A 20276-nucleotide genomic window follows, 5' to 3' on the forward strand; every position below is an offset into this window, starting at 1 on the left:
TAATTATTTCTGGCAACGAATGAAATGGGGCAATTTTTTGTGTGTGGCGGCGGGTGGAGGGGGGAAGAGGGGTCAGATAATATAAGAGTCACACTTACATTTATTAGGAACTGGGGAAACTTTTGGGAAAGGGGGAGCCTATACAGAAAGGATGGGCTCCATCAAAACCAAAGTGGAGCCGGTTTCCTGGCACGTAAAATTACTTCCAATGTCATTGCACCAGGTCCAGTAAAACAATCCCCACAGTATCAAAATTGCTAATGTATTTTCCTCTTCTATGAAACAAATAACGTTAGGACAGAATCTCACCAGTATTGTTCATCTCTAAGAAAAAAATACAATAGTAAAAATAATCCTCATTTGATTCTGTACTACAGAAAATTCTCTGTTTTGTATTAAAACGCTCCAAGGACAGCAGATTTCCCTTAATCCAAGAAAACAGAGGTGGGGAGAGAGCAATAACGCACACGAACTTTATTTCTGGATATTTTTGCCCTAGGAATCAGGCTTGGCAGCAAGATAGAAAAAAATTAGGTGTCACATCCTTGGGTAGAATGCACAAATAAGGCTTTCTGCTTCTCCAATCCTGGACCCCAGCACAGTACTTTATCTTGGAAAAAGTCCAATAGTTTGCATATAATGTAATCTTAAAAGTCAGCATCCGTTCTGTGCAACATGTTGACAGTCAGAAATATAAACTTTATTTGTACATTACTTAATTGGTAGGATGCTCACGTTTGGGTGGGGGTTTTTTTGTTTTGTTTTGTTTTTTTAAGTACAGTAGGAACTCACTAATTTGCACTTGTGACTGGAAGACTCATTGTGGATTATCTGATTTAATAAATGAGGAGGTTGGAGTGATTTAAATTACTTATTTTAATCATAACTTAAATCAGCAAGCAGGAAACTTTAATTTAAATAATCTATTTTAATATTATTTTGCATTTGTTCTTTTTAGTTATTTTCCTAAAGAAAGCTTGATTCTCATTGGTTGGTTACCATTAAAACATGTTAATTTGCAACTAAACGTCTACTATATACTATCTTTGGTTCTTCTTTTTACTAACCAGGGTGATATACTATTTATATACATTTATTTAAATCATTATATAGCTTAACATACATTTATTCAGATTTTTAATTTCTACATTTTTGGTACAAAAAATGGTAAATGATGCATACCTTATTTACTAGACACATTTTTTACATGTGATGGAAACTGAAATTCAATTCAAAATGCACAAAAACAGTATTTTAAAATCGTTCTTTAATTAAATAAAAAAAATTTCTTATGTATCCAGAACATTTCAAAACATGTCTTGCATTTAAAATTATCTGATTTATTCAACAAAAGAAGTATTATCTGGATTTATAGTATTGAACTGATTGTTTCTGGTCACCATGTCTTCAAGTTCTTAGAACTAGTATATTTCATTCTCTCCTACCTAGTTTTTATTTCTTTCATTCCTCTTTCAATGTAGGAGTTTAAATAGCAATATGAGTGAACCTGACTGCCTAGTATTAAATAAGGATACGGATATAATAGACATCACAGAAACTTGATGGAACGATGATAATCAATGGGACACAGTAATACCAGAGTACAAAATATACAGGAATGACAGAGTAGGTTGCACTGGTGGGGGAGTGGCACTATACGTGATAGAAGTCATACCATCAATTATAGCAAAAATCTTAAATGAATCAAACTGTACCACACAATCTCTAAGGACAGAAATTCCATCCTCGAATAATAAAAGTACAGCAATGGGAATATACTACTGACCAACTGATCAAGATGGTGATGGTAATGGTGATTGTGAAATCCTCAGGAAGATTAAAAAGGCTACAAAAACAGCAAACTCAATAATAATGAGGGATTTCAACTATCCCCATATTGACTGGGAACATTTCACCTCACAACAGCACGCAGAGATAATTTCTAGACATCATTAATGACTGATTTTTTGGAGCAACTAGTCCTGGAATCCACAACAGAAGAGGTAATTCTTGATGTAATTCTAAGTGGCACACAGGATGAGGTCCAAGAGGTGAATATAGATGAACAGCTCGGTAATAGCTATCATAATGTAATTAAATTTAACATCCTTGCAGGAGGCAAACATACCAAAGAAACCCACCACAGTGGCATTTAACTTCAAAAAGGGGGAACTGCACAAAAATGAGGAGACTACTTAAATGGAAATTAAAAGGAAGAGTTGCCTGAGTGAAAGGCCTGCAAACTGCAAGGAAACTATTTTAAAACACCATAATAGATGCTCAAATTAAATGTATATCCTAAATAAAAAAAAACAGTAATAGGACCCAAAAAATGCCACCATGGCTAAACACCAGAGTAAAGGAGGCGGTTAAAGGCAAAAAGGCATCTTTTAAAAATTGGAAGTCAAATCTAACAGAGGAAAATAGAGAGGAGCATAAATTCTCGCAAGTCAAGTGTAAAAGTATAATTACGCAGGCCAAAAAAGCACTGGAAGAGTAATTAGCAAATGATTTTAAAAAATTGATGTTAATTTTTGTAAGTGCATCAGAAGCAGGAAGCCTGCCAAACAATCAGTGCAGCCACTGGATGACTGAGATGCTAAAGGAGCCCTCCAAGAAGATGAGGTCATTGCAAAGAAGCTCAATGAATTCTTTGCATCAGTCTTCACGGCTGAGGATGTGAGGGAGATTCCCACACTTAAGCCATTCTTTTCAGGTTACAAATCTGACAAACTGTCCCACAGTGAAGTGTCAATAGAGAAGCTTTTGGAACAAATTGATGAATTAAACAGTAATAAGTCACTAGGACCAGATGGTATTCACCCAAGAGATCTGAAGGAACTCAAATATGAAACTGCAAAACTGCTAGCTGTGGTACGTAACGTATTAAGTCAGTGGCTGTACCAGATGACTGGAGGATAGCTAATGAGGCCCCAATTTTTTAAAAAGGCTCCAGAGGTAATTCTGGCAATTACAAGCCAGTAAGTCTAACTTCTAAACAGGCAAATTGGTTGAAACTATACTAAAGAATAGAATTATCAGCCACACAGATGAACATGATATGCTGGGGAAGAGTCAACATGGCTTTTTTAAAGGGAAATTACGCCTCACCAATCTATTAGAATTCTTTGGGGTGAGGGCCTCCAACAAACATGGAGAAGGGTGATCAAGTGGATATAGCATACTTGGACTTTCAGAAAGCCTTTAACAAGTCCCCCACCACAGGCTATTAAGCAAATTAGAGAGATAAAGAGTGTGAGGTAATATCTTTTATTTGACCAACTTCTGTTGGTGAGAGAGAGAAAAACTTTCAAAGCACACAGAGTTCATCTTCAAGTCTGGGAAAGGAACTCCCAGTGTCAGAGCAAAATGCAAGGTGGAACACATTGTTTAGCATATTTTAAGGGACCATTCAAGGTACAGTGGCCCATTAACACCTCTGAAGTCATAGGACAAAAAGAGGGGTTAATGGGTTAAAGATTATTGTAATAAACCATAAAATCCAATATCTCTGTTCAGTCCATGATTTTGGTATCTAGCAGAATAATGAATTTAACTCCCAGGCTTGTCTTTTTAAAGTACTGTGTAGGTTTCCTTTGAGAATGAGGATTGATAGGTCAGATATATAGAGTAATCACTTTGTGATAGGGTGTTTTATCCAGGGCTTTGGAGCTGTGCTCCGGCTCTGCTCCAGCTCCAGGCAAAAACCTGCAGCTCCACTGCTCCAGGCTCTGCTCCAAAGCCCTGGTTTTATCTTTTATCAATTTCCTGTGTGAGTTCATTCGAGAGAGTAGTTCATTGTAGTCCTCAACTGTGATGACTATGTTAACGAGACAAGCCAACAATTCTCTGACATCACCTACTATTAAGAATTCAAAGAAGCCCCACATCACAATTTACCCAGTAACTTAAGGATACCATCATATCCTTCCCCAAACCACTCCAAGAGAAAGTCTATAAACTCATCCCCCATGAACTCATCCAAGGACCTTCTACATTCTTCATAAAATACATAAACAAGAAAACCCAGGCAGACATGACATATATCTGGCCATGGCATTGTTAGTGAAGGAATACTGAGACTCATAGAAACCATCCTCAAACCACTCACCACACAAAGAGGCAGCTTCCTTCAGGACACAAAGGACTTCCCTTCCACAAATATCTTTGAGGCAATGGACAACCCTCAGATACCCCAAAAATATTGCCAAACTCATCCATTTCATCTTCACCCATAACAATTTTACATTCTACAACATACACTTTATCCAAACATGGGAACAGGCACGGGTATGAGGAGGAAATAGGGAGGTTAAATGGTTGAGAATAGGAAAGTGGAAGGCAGTTTAGGTGAAAGATCATGAAATGATAAAGTTCATGATTGGAAGGAATGGTAGGAGGGGAAAACAGCATAATAAAGATAATGATTTCAAGAGGGCAGACTTCAGTAATTGGTAGATAAGATTCCATGGGAAGCATGGCTAAGGGGAAAAACAGTTCAAAACAGTTGGCAGTTTTTCAGAGACATTATTAAGGACACAAGAGCAAACTATCCCACTTCATGCCAAAGATAGGAAGTATGGCAAGAGACCACACAGGCTTAACCAGGAGATCTTCAATTATCTGAAGCACAAAAGAGAGTCCTACAAAAAAAGTGGAAACTAAGTCATATTACAAAGAATGAATATAAACAAATAACCTAAGTATGTAGGGATAAAATTAGAAAGGCCAAGGCACAAAACGAGATTAAACTAGCTAGAGACATAATGGGTAACAAGAAAACATTCTACAAATACATGAGAAGCAAGAGGAAGACCAAGGACAGGGTAGGACCATTACTCAGTGGGGGGAGGGGGGGGTCGGAGGTGTGTGTGGAAATAACAACAGAAAATGTGGAAATGGCAGAGGTGCTTAATGACTTCTTTGTTTTGGTTTTCACCAAGAAGGTTGGTGGTGATTGGACGTCTAACATAGTGAATGCCAGTGAAAATGAGGTAGGATCAGAGGCTAAAATAGTAAAAGAACAAGTTAAAAATTACTTAGACAAATTAGATGTCTTCAGGTCACCAGGCCTGATGAAAAGCACCCTAGAATACTCAAGGAGCTGACTGAAGAGATATCTGAGCTATTAACGATTTTTTTTTGAAAAGCCATGGAAGACGGGAGAGAGTCCAGAAGACTGGAAAAGGGTAAATATAGTGCCAATCTATAAAAAGGGAAATAAGGACAACCTGGAATTTGCAAACATCTAGAAGATAATAAGGTGATAAGTAACAGTCAGCATGGATTTGTCACGAACAAATCATGTCAAACCAACCCAATAGCTTTCTTTGACAGCGTAACAAGCCTTGTGGATGCATAAGGTGGGTGCAAACTGGTTGGAAAACCGTTCCCAGAGAGTAGTTATCAGTGATTCACAGTCATGTGGAAGGGCATAACGAGTGGGATCCTGGATGGATCAGTTCTGGGTCTGGTTATGTTCAATATCTTCATCAATGATTTTGATTAAAATTCAGAATGACCTGGACAAACTGGAAAAATGGTCTGAAGTAAAGAGGATGAAATGCAATAAGGACAAATGCAATGTACTCCACTTAGGAAGGATCAATCAGTTGCATACACACAAAATGGGAAATCACTGCGTAGGAAGTAGTACTGCAGAAAGGGATTTGGGGGATCATAGTGGATCACAAGCTAAACAGAAGTCAACTGGTAACACTGTTGCAAAAAAACAAAACAAAAAAAACACCATCATTCTCCGATGTATGAACAAGAGTACCGTAACCAAGATACAAGAAGTAATTCTACTGGTCTACTCCGGACTGATTAGGCCTCAACTGGAGTATTGTATTCAGTTCTGGGCACCACATTTCAGGAAAGATGTGGATAAATTGGAGAAAGTCCAGAAAAGAGCACACACGCAAAAAAATGATAACGGTCTAGAAAACATGACCTATGAGAGAAAATTGAAAAAATTGGGTTTGTTTACTCTGGAGAAGAGAAGACAGAAGGGACCTGAAACAGTTTTCAAGTACATAAAAGGTTGTTACAAGGAGAAGGGAGAAAAATTGTTCTCCTTAACCTCTGAGGATAGGACAAGAAGCAATGGGCTTAAATTGCAGCAAAGGCGGTTTAGGCTGGACATTAGGAAAAACTTCCTAAATGTCTCGGTGGTTAAACACTGGAATAAATTGCCAAGGGAGGTTGTGGAATCTGCATCATTGGAGATTTTTAAGCACAAGTTAGACAAACACCTGTCACGGATGGTCTAAATAATACTTAGTCCTGCCATGAGTGCAAGGGACTGGACTAGATGACCTCTCGGGGTCCCTTCCAGTCATATGATTCTATCATTCTATGGCTCCCCAATATGCCAATCTCTTCACAGGCTGACTTGAAGAAGAATGTCGGACAAATGTACCACAAAACCAATGATATACCTGAGATACACTGACGATATTTTCATCCTCTGGACAGACAGCTTAAACTCCCTCATAGATTTCCACAACCACCACCACCCCTCCACTGAACTCTCTCTGGAACACTCCCACACTAGCATCAACTTCCTGCTCACCACAATCAGCTTCAACAATGGAATTTCAGAGACAGACAGCCATATACAAGAAACACACAGATCACACCACTTACCTTCAAAGATCCATTGACAACCCCAAACACACCAAGAAAGCTATTATCTACAGTCTGGCACTCAGATACTACAGAATATGCTTCAAGGAGAAAGTCTGGGATATACACCTTAACATGCTTAAAACCATCTTCACCAAGCAAGAACACTCCGCAAGAGGAGTAGATAACATTATGGAACAGGCCACCCAAATACCCTGAGAGAACCTGCTTCAATACAAAAATAAAACCCCCTCTATCACCCTTAGTTATCACCTACCATCCCACAGTGGAACCCATATGGGATATCATCAAACAACTACAACCCATATTTGATGGGGACCCCATCCTGAAAGAAATCTTCCCTGAACCCCCACTTCTGACCTTCAAACAACCCCCCAATCTCTCCAAGCTCATCATCAGAAGCAAGCTCCCCATAGACCAGGCCATACCAACTCAAAGCGGCACCAGACCCTGCCAGAACAACACATGCAAAACCTGCAGACATATCTCCACTGCTACAATGATCAACACCCTCCATAACATACCTTTTAACATCCATGGATCCAAACATGCCTACTACAGATGTGGTATATCTGATCCAGTACACTAAATGCCCCGATAACAACTATGTGGGTGAAACCAGACAATCACTACACGCTCGAATGAACTCACACAGGAAGATGATAAAAGACAAAAACACCCTATCACAAAGTGATCTCTCTATATCTAACCTATTAGTCCTCAACCTCAAAGGAAACATGCACAACACTTTAAAAAGACAAGCCTGGGAGCTTAAATTCATTACTCTGCTAGACACCAAAAATCATGGACTGAACAGACACTGGATTTATGGCTTATTACAACAATCTGTAACCCACTAAACTCCCTCTTTTTGTCCTATGACTGCAGAGGTGTAGCAGGCCACTCTACCTGGAAAGGTCCCTTACAATATGTTCTAACTACTCATGCTAAACAATGTGTTCCACCTTACATTTTGCCGTGACACTGGGAGTTCCTTTCCCAGACCTGAAGAAGCTTAAAAGTTTATCTCTCTCACCAACAGAAGTTGGTCCAATAAAACATTACCTCACCCACCTTTTCTCTCTAATATCCTGGGACCAACAAGGCTACAACTACACTGCACTTAAGCAAGCTAAGCAGTCATGGGATAAGAAGAAAGGTCCTCTCACAGATCAGTAAGTGGTTAAAAGATAAGAAACAAAGAATAAAAATTAATTGTCAGTTTTCACAGTGGTGAGAGGTAAATAGGGGGTCCCCCAAGGATCTGTACTGAGACCAGTGCTATTCAACATATTCATAAACAATCTGGAAAAAAGTGTGAACAGTGAGGTGGCAAAGTTTTCAGGCAACACAAAATTACTCAGGATAATTAAGTCCAAAGTACACTGCAAAGAGTTAGAAAGGAGTCTCACAAAACTGGGTGACTGGCAACAAAATGGCAGATGAATTTCAGTGTTGATAAATGCAATGTAATGCACACTGGAAAATATAATCCCAACTAGACATACAAAATGATGTGGTCTACATTAGCTGTCACCACTGAAGGAAGATCTTGGAGTCATTGTGGATAGTTCTCTGAAAACACTGGCTCAATGTGCAGTGATAGTCAAAAAAACGTAACAAAACGTTAGGTACAATTATGAAAGAGATAGATAATAAGAAAATACCATAATGCTGCTATATAAATCCATTGTACGCCCAAATCTTGAATACTGCATGCAGTTCTGGTCACCCCATCTCAAAAAAAGATATATTGGAATTGGATAAGATATAGAGAAGGGGAACAAAAATGGTTAGGGGTATGGAACAGTTTCCATACAAAGAGATATTAAAAAGACAGGGATTGTTCAGCTTGGAAAAGAGACAACTGAGGGGAGATATTATAGATAGGGCCCTACCAAATTCATGGCCGTGAAAAATGCATCATGGACCATGAAATCTGATCTCCCCTGTGAAATCTTGTCTCACCTGTGAAATCTGGCTAGTGCAGGGCCTGGGGGTTGTTACCATGCACCAGTCTCCAGATGCTAGTCCCGGCCAGGCTGGGGAGGGACAGGACTTCCTCTTCCCCTGCAGGGGCCCTCCCGGAGCGGGGTGAGACCCATTTCCGGGAACTTCAGGTAGCTCCGCAACTGCTGGTTGGGAGCCCAGCTCTGAAGGCAGTGCCACCACCACCAGCACAGAAGTAAGGGTGGCAATACTGCGACTCCCACCCCTTACAGCCACCTTTTGGATCAGAACCCCCATGGTTACACCACCATGAAATTTCAGATTTAAAATATCTGAAACCATGAAATTTATGATTTTTAAAATCCTATGACCACAAAACTGATAAAAATGGAGTGTGAATTTGGTAGGGCCCTAATTATTGAGGTCTACAAAATCATTAATGGTATGGAGAAAGTAAGTGTTATTTACTCCTTCATATAGCACACGAACCAGTGGTAACCCAAAGAACTTAATAGGCAGCAGGTTTAAAACAAACATAAGGAATTTCTTCTTCATACAGCGCACAGTCAACCTGTGAAACTCATTGCCAGAGGATGCTGAAAAAGCCAAAAGTATAACCGAGTTAAAAAAAAATTAGATAAGTTCAGGTGGATAGGTCCATCAATGGCTATTGGTTAAGATGGTCAGCGATGCAACCCATACTCTGGATGTCCCTAAACCTCTGACTGCTAGAAGCTGGGACTGGATTACAGGGGATGGGTCATGCAATAAACTGCCCTGTTCTGTTCACTGCCTCTGAAGCATCTTGCCCCAGCCACTGTCAGAAGATACTGAGATAGATGGACCATTAGTCTGACCCAGTATCGCCCTTCTCTTGTTCTTATGTTTAAAACAAGCTTTTCTGTGAATTCAACTCCCAACTGGTTTGTTAAACTGAAATGAAGAAAATATGTTCTCTCTACACCCGCAGAAGAGGCCTACTGCTGTCCAAAACGGGTTTAGTACTTCAACAAACTCTGGTTCCAGGTGCTAAGCCTATGACTTCCACCAGTTCAGTGATTTGACTTTCTTTAAAACTCCAGCAGCAAACACATACTTCCTTTTCTGTTATTGGTATTTAACTTAAATGATTTGAATAAATTATAGTAAATTAGGGCTTACCAAAGGTTGTCAATTTCAAAAGAAAAATGTGTTTAATTTAAATACAAAAAAAACCCTGACAAACAAAAAATCTATTTAAAAAAAAATCATCTATTTTTATCCACCCTGTAGATTAGCAAAGAAATGTAATAAAAATAAACTGCATCCCCAAATGTACCTTAGATAACATATCTCTACTCAAGGCGTGGCATATTCAACCAAAAGCTAGATCTAAATTCTTTAACAAGGCATCATGGGTTCTGTGTTGTTCTGATATAGTAAACTAAGCCTGAGAGCAAATTAATGTACATTTAAAAAAAAAAATTAGTTTATTGAATAAGAAAATGAAAATACATTTATATAACGTCAGTTTATTTTGCAGTCTCCATATTTTCAGTTTGTCATGTTACAGGTTTTTAGTATTGATAATACATAACTGCACTGTTGGCTAGACACTTTGGCAGCTAAGTAGGAAATAACTGGAGCTCCTGCCACCCCAAAAACATGAAAAGCACATGTGGGATAAGTACAGTAAGTGGATATTTATGCTAAAATGAACAGCAGTGAAATAGTTAATGCTGACATTTAAATTGTCTTCTTTGGGTTTCAGAGATAACACATCATTAAGATGGACTAAGCGATTCACACCTTTCAAAACTATTGTTTCAGGCTACCAAAACACTCAGGCAGACAGTATTGCATAACTCAGTTTACATTTTGAAGATTTTCTTTGCAAACATAACAGCTAGAAACAATTTGTTTTAAAAAGAGTAAGCTTGAGTTCTGAAAGAAAATTCTGTATCAATGGGTGGTTTTTGCAGCAAGTTCAGGGAACGCAGAATACAAAGGCTTTGTGGTTTTAGTTTTTTAGGCTAATAATTCATAACATTAGTAAATTCAGTCCTGAAGTCTCCTCACAATAGCACATTGAACCATTGCTAAGGAGTGGCATGGTAACAGTGGCTTTCTAGGAAAATATTATTGGGGTTTGCATATTTTCACTTTGCTAGACAGTAAAGTTCTACCATGCAAAAATATGGCATTCTATTTCTAGTTCACCCCCTGGTCTGTTTCACACTGATATGGGTGTCGCTCAAAAAAAAATTTTCATAATGATCTGAGGTTCCACAAGAAACTATTAACTAAAGAACAACAAAAAAGTAAACATTGGTGACTATACTACAAGAACAAGCTGTCAGCATCACCTTGATACATGAGTAATTCAAGGAGTTGTCTTCAGTCACAGAAGGAGAAAAGGGAGAGTCAGTAACCTACAATCCAAATTTATACGTGCCTAAATAAATTACCAAGCCAAACTGACCTGGTGCTTATTAAGATATTTAAGTTAAGGCCCTGATCCACATGGGTGAATCCATTGCAAGATCAGGACCCCAAAATGCTTCTATGAATTAATGGGTTGCACGTATACAATGTTCATTAAAATGTTCTCCTTATTTTCACTAAGCCAGCAGCTTTAAACAACATTTGATTACCTGAGAGTCTCTTCATTTTTCTTAGCTATCACTTTTCACTGTCAATGTGAACGATTCCATCCCAAGCACTTTCTTTACAAACTGAAGATATATTCCACTAAAAAAAATTGCATTAAGTGAACATTGAAGTTCCACACTAAAGAATTCAAAAGTTTAGACTGTGTGTGCAACATTAATTCTGCTCCCCTGGATAGAACTGCTATGATGGGGTTGTATTACACAATCACACATTATTTCTCAGAAATTAAGACTTTTTAAAAGCTCAAGTTAAAATATTATTATTTAAGTTGAAAAGTTAGGAAAAAGGTAAAAATATATATATTGTGTACAACTATAACAACATCATCATTGGAGGGCGGTGGGAATCCAGCTCTCTTCCCCCCCTGCCAAAGCAGTAGCAGGAACTCCTTCCCCATGTGGTGCCCACAGAGACTGGGGAGGGCGGGGGGAGGGGGGGTGTTGAGGGAAAATAAGGACCACTAAGGCTATATGCTATATTTTGGGGGGAGGGGTTGGGAGGAGCCTGGCTCAGCTATCCTCCCCCTTTCAGAGAGCATGTCCACTCCCAGGATTCCCATCCCAGTGCAGTGTCTAATGCTGCTGCAGTAGGGGACCAGGCTTATATTAGAATGTTCACGTTCAGTTATTCTGGCAACACTACAAGCAACAGAAGAGAAATGGCAATTTTCAGAAGTTTCTCTCTCAGCCAAACCCTGAACAAATTTCATGGGGGGGAGGGAGGTTGGCTCAGGGGTTTCTCCCTGCCAAATTTCAAAGGATTGTTTAAAAAAAAAAAAAAAAAAGGAAATGGTAGAGAATCTCAAATAAAAGTTGCAAGAATTTTTCATACTGGAAAGCATTAGACAACTTAAATATAGTGGGAACTGGTATTAAACCCCCCCACCCCCCAGGCTCCCAAGACTGTCCAAGCTGTTTATATTAATGTGCAGTAACTTGAAGATATTGCAATTCTCTGTTTTCCTGTTATGTTAACCAGAGATCATTACAGCATCAAGACAGCACTAAACTGTCAGTCACCAATTAAATAGACATAAATCATCTACTATATATATATATATATATAAAATATGCTAAATTATGTTTTCTGTGTGAAAGAGACACGGAGTACAATATAGTAATAGCAATAGCCAAGTCAAAATCAGAATGATTTTCATTTTAGTTACATGTCATTTTATGCAAAAATATTTTGAATAAGTAAACTATTTCAGTAACTGTCACAACAGCACATGAACGTAGAAAAAGAGAGTGTTAGAGCTGCTTCCAACAAGCACCTGTAATTGAATAAGGCCCTGCCTACACTAGAGAATTCTGTCCAAATTTCCCAAAATAGCAACAATGTTGTTAGTAAAATTGCAGCCATGGTATAGATTGATTAGTGGCCACTGCCACCATTTTAAGCACTGTGTCACATAACTTTGCTCATGGCAGATCTAATGAATATAGTGCTTGGAACAGGGCAAGCAGCTGACATCCCATCTACACTAGGACTCCAAACAATGGTGGGAATTTTTTTTAACATTTCCCTGTTGTAGGGAAGGCCTGACACACAGTACATGTGACTTAGGAACTAAGCACTAACTTCAGTGTTTTGTTTACACAGTTATAGACTAATTAAAAAGGTTTATTCCTTATAAAGGTTGCCAGAATAAACACAGTACTCTTGTCCTTAACTAAAGCTGTATGCCACTGAAAAAAGTATTTTAAATAAATCTGTTACTAAAAACATTTGGTGGTTTTTGATAACAGCTTAAGCAAAGTTTGAGTAAGAATATAAAATTTAATCCATGATTTTTTTTTCTTTACCGTGTAATCTATTTCTTAGGACTCAATCATTTACATCCTTAAAATATACACACAGCTTCTCCATGCAAGTGATATGGTCAAAGTTACTTTCTGCAGATGAAACACTGGCAAGTCCCAACATGTATTAAGAGAACAATGGAGATAAGTCTTTTTTTTAAATGTAAGCAAAGTTTTGAATTTAATAAACTGGAAACCTTCAGCTAACAATGAGACCAATTATTTATGATACAGATTGTATTAATAATAGGTTAGTAGCTAACAAAAGAATATTTCATTATTCAAAACGAAGTTATATTTACTATAGACAGTTTTTTTTATGAATACATACACTCATCCTCCACTTGGTGGGAGGAAGGTTGAGCATAAGCAAGACACCCTACATTTATTTCAATCTACATTTTTAAAATAAAAAAAAAAAACATAGTTAATTCACAAATCTGTATAGTTCATTTTCCCTTAAATCACTGCAGCTATTGATAAGAGAAAGGGTGCTAATTAAGGACCCAATCTTGCACACTGATTCATGCTGATCTTTACAGCAGACAGTCCCTATGCGGAAGTCAATGGGGCTGCACAAAGGTCCACCCACATGGATGAGTTTGCAGCAACAAGACCTAAAGAAGTAGAACTTGTCAGAACGTTTTTGCCAAAATGAAAAGTTTTGTTTCTGTTCCAAAGCAGAACAAAAACAGATTTTCAAACCAAGAAAGCTGCAATGAAACAGAATTGTCATCCTCCGGTCAGCTGTACTAGGAAGACCGCCGTTAAGACTGTTTGCAAATGATGAACAAGCAACAAAAGTCAAGCAGTTCTACTGCTATAAAAGCTCATTTTTTTCAGCTGCTTTTGCTCCTTAATCAAACTTCTGGAATTATAAAGATTTAAAAAAAAAAAAAAAAGCAAGCAAAGCAAGCGGGGAGGGATTTTGGATCAATAAACCAGAATTATTTAGGAACCCTGATGTTGACTAAGGGCTAGTCTACACTAGAAGTGCTACATTGGCGCAGCTGCACTGCTGTAGCGCATCTGGTGAAGATACACTACGTAATAATCCACCTCCACAAGAGGCAGTAGAGAGTTTCTCCTGGGGACATAGCACTGTCCACACTGGCGCTTAGGGTGGTGTAATTTACACCACTCAGGTGGGTGGGCTTATTCACACACCTGAGACACAGAAGTTATACTGAAGTAAATGGTAGTGTAGACTTGGCCTAATTCTTGCAAGTTCAATTCACTGTCTTACCAAGAACTGCATGAAACAAACGGCCTCTCCACAGACAAAAGATCATTTGGTCTTCCCACTAGTTTATTGCCCTAACTCTCCAGATCAGAACTAGTGACATGTTGACTGAGCTCTTCCAGGTGTTTGACTGTGCAAACTAACAAATGATGGACTAATATTACTCATTCAAAATTATGCAGCGGTAAATTCATGCCAATCAAATAGCTTTTCTATTAGAAGAGAAAATGGGAATTGATTCTAAAGTTTTACTTATTAAAGACCCTCTCCTGCAAACTGATCCATGTGACAGACTCTTATGACAACATGAAGGCCCTAAATCAATGCGGCTCTGCTCAGTGATCTGCTAATGCAGATCAGCTTTTGGAATTGGGGCCTGAATTAACACAGCTGGAATACGGTTGGTATTTATTTAATCGATGACAGTACTGAATATAGACATAGCTGGCATTCTTTTCCCTTACCTACTCTCAGAAAATATATGTCACATCTATGCTTGATATAGGTCCTAGGATTTACCAGAAAATATTTGATTTGGGGTTGTCTCCCATCCCCCATTCAATGTATTTAAACAAATTTAAATATATGTTTATAAATCAACTTCATTTTAAGAAAGTAAGTGAATTTTAATTAAATAGGCAATTTGTTTTTAACTCTTTAAATTTTGAAGACATGAATATACCAAGATATTTAACACTCAACTACTACTATTACTGTTCTCTTAGCTTCTCATTTACATTGGATTTGTCTTTAGCATCTGTTAAAGTCTACACTGTATTGTTTAGGTGTTAGCTAATAAAGTCTACACTAAAATATTAGAATGTCATGTGTGCTAAACTGATAGAGTTGAATCAGGGGAGGAACCTAGCTTCAACCCTTCAGTCTACACTGCCTTGTCTGCACTAGACTTTTAGAACATGTTAAGTATTCGCAAACACTTATCAATACACTTTTAAATCCTAACAAAGAAAAACCCATTGAGTGATACAACTGTTACATAAATGAAGTGTATAATACTGGTGTATAACGAAGCATGAGTTAAATGGACTAAGAACTATCTGACAGATGTAAAAAAGCAGGTATCAATGGGGAATCATCACTGAATAGGGGTATCTCTAGTAGGGTTCTAAAGGGATCAGTACTACACCTGACACTATTCAACATTTTTATCAATGATCTGGAAGTAAATATAAAATCACTTCCAATAAATTTGTGAATGACAGACTGACAGAACGGTAAATAATAATGAGACCTACAGAGCAATTTGCATCGCTTAGTAAGCTGGGTCCATTCAAACAAAACATGTTTTAATACACCCAAACATTAGGTCATACATCTACAGGGAAAAAATGCAGGCCATACCTACAGAATAGATGACTATGTCCTGGAAAACAGTGATTCTGAAAAAGAATTAGGGGTCACAGTGGACAAGCAACTCAACATGAGCTCCCACTGAAGAGTGATGCTGTGGCAAAAAGAACAAATGCAATCTTTAGATATACAAGTGGAGTAGTAAGTAGGAGTAAGGAAGCAATTTATGTCTGTCTATTATCAGAGGGGTAGCCGTGTTTGGCTGTATTCACAGAAACAACGAGGAATCCGGTGGCAGCATAAAGACTAACAGATTTATTTCAGCATAAGCTTTCGTGGGTAAAAAACCCACTTCTTCAGATTCAGGTTTTTTTACCCATGAAAGCTTATGCCCAAATAAATCCATTAGCCTTTAAAGTGCCACCGAACTCCTTGGGGTTTTTATGCCTGTCTATGGCATCACTGAGACCAATACTAGAATACTGCGTACATTTCTGGTGTGCATATTTTAAAAAGGACCTTGAAAAATTGGAGTGGGTGCAGACAAGAGGCACAACAATAATTTGATGGCTGGAGAAAATGCCTTAAACGTGAGACTTAAAGAGCTCAATGTATTCAGTTTATCATAAAGAAGACAAAGGTGACTTGATTGCAGTATGTAAGTATCTTCACAGGGAAAAAATATGGGGTACTATAGGACTCTTCAGTATTGCAGAGAAAGGCATAACAAGAACCAGTGTCCGGAAGCTAAAGCCAGACAAATTAGAAATAAGGCACATTTAACAAACAAAAACAGTGAGGGTGATTAACCATTAGAACAAACTATCAAGGGAAGTGGTGAATTCTCCTTCTCTTGATATCTTCAAATCAAAACTGGATGTCTTTGTGGAAGATATGCTACCATTAAACAAGATACTGAGCTCAATAAAAGTAGCTGGTTGAAATGTAACAGCCTCTTATGTACAGGAGGCCAGACTAGATGGCCTTAAACTCTATGCATCTATGTACTGGGCTCCTTAGACTCTACCGATCAATATTTAGCCATGTTCCAGACTGCACAGAGCAAAAATCTCTTCATTTAGAAATTACTGAATAGTATAGCCTGTGCTAAGCAGTGGAACTGATATCCAGAGAAAGATAATTCTTACCTCATCTTTTCAATTCTTTCAAATTTGCACCATGTGCTGCAGATTAAAACTATTATTTTTCCCTCTCTACAGCTTACTGAAAATAAAATACTCACACAAAATGCAGATCAGCAGCTGTTTTATGACTTATTAGATGTACTGTATTAGGAAACAGATTCCACTTCAGATTTCATTCTATAGTTTATGTTTTAAACTCTTCCTATTCAGACAATGATCAGTTACCATTTCATCAACCTAAAAATAATGTAACATTCTTTTTTGTAATGTAACTAGTCTTTTAAAGACTGTTTCCCCATCCCCAATATCTGCCTCTGTATTTCCATTTTAAGTACATTTCTACTTTCAGCACAAATCGCCCTAACTCAGCTGTTTATAAAGAAACCTTCCTCTCTACTTAAATGTGAGGTTTCCATATGCAGTACATCATATTCAATCTAGGAGAAAACAAGCATGGAACACCAGGCCAAACTTCACAAAGCTACACTATCAAGCTCTAAGAGTGGAAATATCTGTAGGAAAATTACTACAGCTTTCACATACAACAACAACAAAATTCTTTAATAACTGATTATTTCAGATGTATGAAACTGAGACGATCAAATTTTACTATTTTGTGTATATGCATTATACCATTTCATCTACTGTTATTCATTCCAAACAATATTTAAGTTGCATCTATTCTAGAAAGAGGGCGTGCATGTGACAAAATTATGCCCTTTACTATAAAAAATAAGCCCTAATAGTCTATTCAATAAATCTCTTACCTTGTTCTGGTGATGTCTCATTTATTGCATAAGCTGATCTAACTACATTATACTGGTGTAAGTTTACAAAATGTATAAACTATGCTAAACTATTGTCAAGCAGACACTGGTCTTAATTTTGCATCATGCAATTTTTATTCAAGATCACATTAAGAACTGCACTTTTACAATATCTACCCTCCCAAGTCCAAGGACTAAAAATAATGAGTTTAAAAGCTGAAAATAAAGTGTGAAAAAAAAATCAGCCAGCATTAAGTATTAACCTGATGAGTTTTTCAGATCTGCTGTACTATTTTAAACTACTCTTTCTGGCCATAGGTCAAAGTTTTCCGAATGAAATACCAACATGAAAATGCTGGGAGTGAAGCCCGGAGGCAGCTCTCTTTGCTTTGGCCTAGGTTAAACCCTATCAGAGCCCAGCGAAATCAGTAGCACTATTTCCCACCCTCTCCACCAAGTATCATGGATGACAGTACACCGGCTCTGAGTATCCATGACAGGAATAGCACAACTAGAGGCATGAAAAGAACTTAATACACATTACAGGAGATCCCTGCATCCTCCCCCTCCCTACCCCCCAGCACAGACACACACACACACTGTTCACTCAGTTCCTGTACTTTAGCCAAACAGGACTGAGTCATTTTTGCAAACGACTCCCATGGCCTCTCAGAATAAGTGCCTGCAATGAACAACTCTTGGAACAGAGAAAGAAAAAAAAAATCCAAACTTTTCACTCAGGCTGCAGGCACTAGGACTTCTCTGCCTCAGAACACTATTCTGACAGAGAAGATCTGATGCCTGGTAAAAGCACTGAGACTCCCCCTCACCATCTTTCTAGGGTTTACATGTTTCAAATGAGGAGATCACACTCCCTTTCCACTCCTTGGAGGCATGGGTTTCCCTAGAAAGGAAACAGCACTTCATACTCAAATAAGGAAAAAATGCTATATTACAAAAGGCAGAGAGAAATTTATTCACCCTAACGGGAAATAAGTGTCCCTGTTATATCCCCAAGATACATTTCTTTCCTAGGCGTGTTCTTTTCCTGCACTGTTTCTACATCATGCTCCGGGCAGCAACTCTCATCTTTAACTTCAGAGTAATTGAGTGTGGTTTAGTTTGGGGGCCCCGAGGAGGAGGTGGCACACACCTGGACACTACATGGGGGGAAATGTATTTGCTTCCAATTCTCAAAATAATCTTAGAGTCCATGCTTAATACCAGATTGAGTAAATTAAGTGCAAATAAAGCTAATGGAAAGGAACTCTCTGCCCCCATCCAAAGGCATTTCCCTCATCATCCAAGAAAGGAACCCTCTCAGCCAACCCTCAGCCAGTCAAGCAGGAAGCACTCCACAGCCCCCCACCCCCAACACACATACACAAAGTTCACTGGGGGAGGGGGGAGTAGTTCTCTACCATCCCGCTCCTGCCCAACGCCAGCCAGCCATCAAGAGCACATTTTCACCATCATGGCCTTCCCTCATTATCCCAAGGGGGGATCGCACCAACATCCTCCCAAATTCATTCCAAGGGAGAACACTCACCATCCCTTTCAAAGACATCAAATGAGAGCTCCCCCCAACCCACCCATCGGGAAGTACTCTCTCTCTTCCCATTCTTCCCCCCAACACACACACAACCCCTCAGCCAAGGGGGCTGTGAGTATGCACCCCGCTGAGAGGGGACATCTACCAAAAACCCGTCCACGTTTGAGTGAACCGTTGCCCTCCGAACAAGCCAAGGGGAGCGCTGTTTATCATCCCGCCCAGCCAGTCCGTCCATAGATCGATCCATCCCCGGGAGGGGGAGGCTCCCGCGGCCCCTATTGTGCCTGGGGTGGGTCTAACTCACCAGCAAACTTTCCACATTGACTGGGGACCGAGGGTCTCGGATCATGGACTCCAGCTTCCTCTGGCGGCTCGTGGTCACCCCCTCCCCGGGCTCCAGGGGCGCAGGCGGGGGGGGAGCGGACATCTTCGCTGTCTGAAGCTGGCTCATCCTCCCCCTCCCCGCGGGGCTGTGCGAGCGGCGAGCTGCCGGGCAGGAGGAGATCACTCTGTAGCCGGCCCCGGTCTCTGCTCCGGGGCCTAGCGCTGCGGAGAAGCTGGGGGCTCCCGGCCGGGCCTGGGCCCTGTCTCAGGAGCAGGGCGGGGAGCAGAGGGGACGCTCCCCGACTGGGCGCTGCTGAGGCTGCTCCGCCCCTGGGCACCTCTCAGCTGCAAAGGCATGAACAGCGCGGAGCCGGGGCGGGGGGAGAGAGATTCCCGCGGCGGCCCCGACTCCCCCCCCGCTCAGGACGGCTCTGGGCGGGCACCGAGTCACTGCCGGGTCCCCGGCACCGGCCTGGCCATTGCACCAGCCAAACACCCGCCGCGGCGGAGGGAAAGCGGCGGGCGGCGCTCGAGGCCGGCTCCCCTCCTCTGGCGGCGGCTGGGCGGGAGAAGCGACTCCCGGCGGCGGCGGCGTGAGGCTCGCTGCTGCCCCTCTCTCGCCGTGTCACTCAGTCCATGGGGCGGCCGCCGCCCGCAGCGAGTCACTGTCCCTGCCGCTGCCTCCCGCCACCCCCATTCTCCGGCTCCCGCCCCTCAGCCTGACACCCAGCAGCCGGCCTCCCTTACCCACAAGCCTCCGCTCCGAGCGGCCGGACACGGCGCCCCGCGCAGAGGACACATAGCTCCGCGCTCGCTCATTGCCTAACTATACCCCTCAGCTCAGCTGGCGGGGCGGGGAGTGGCGCCGAGCGGCGGCCCGCC

At 40.3% G+C, this 20276-nt stretch overlaps 1 protein-coding gene across 3 annotated transcripts in view; it reads right to left on the reverse strand.

The window, feature by feature from the left end:
* ROCK2 (Rho associated coiled-coil containing protein kinase 2) overlaps positions 1-19988 on the reverse strand; it is a 153602-nt gene extending 133614 nt beyond the window's left edge. For 2 of the 3 annotated variants that reach the window (XM_024192598.3, XM_024192597.3), the window contains exon 1: positions 19375-19988. In XM_024192598.3, coding sequence (XP_024048366.2) covers positions 19375-19521 — 147 coding nt within the window. In that variant the 5' untranslated portion in view covers positions 19522-19988. The remainder of the gene's footprint in view (positions 1-19374) is intronic. The other variant, XM_024192599.3, reaches the window with a different exon arrangement.
* Between the last annotated feature and the right edge of the window lie 288 nt (positions 19989-20276).

Source organism: Terrapene carolina, unplaced genomic scaffold, assembly GCF_002925995.2.
Source record: "Terrapene carolina triunguis isolate 2854851 unplaced genomic scaffold, T_m_triunguis-2.0 Scaffold42, whole genome shotgun sequence".
NCBI classification, from domain to species: domain Eukaryota; kingdom Metazoa; phylum Chordata; order Testudines; family Emydidae; genus Terrapene; species Terrapene triunguis.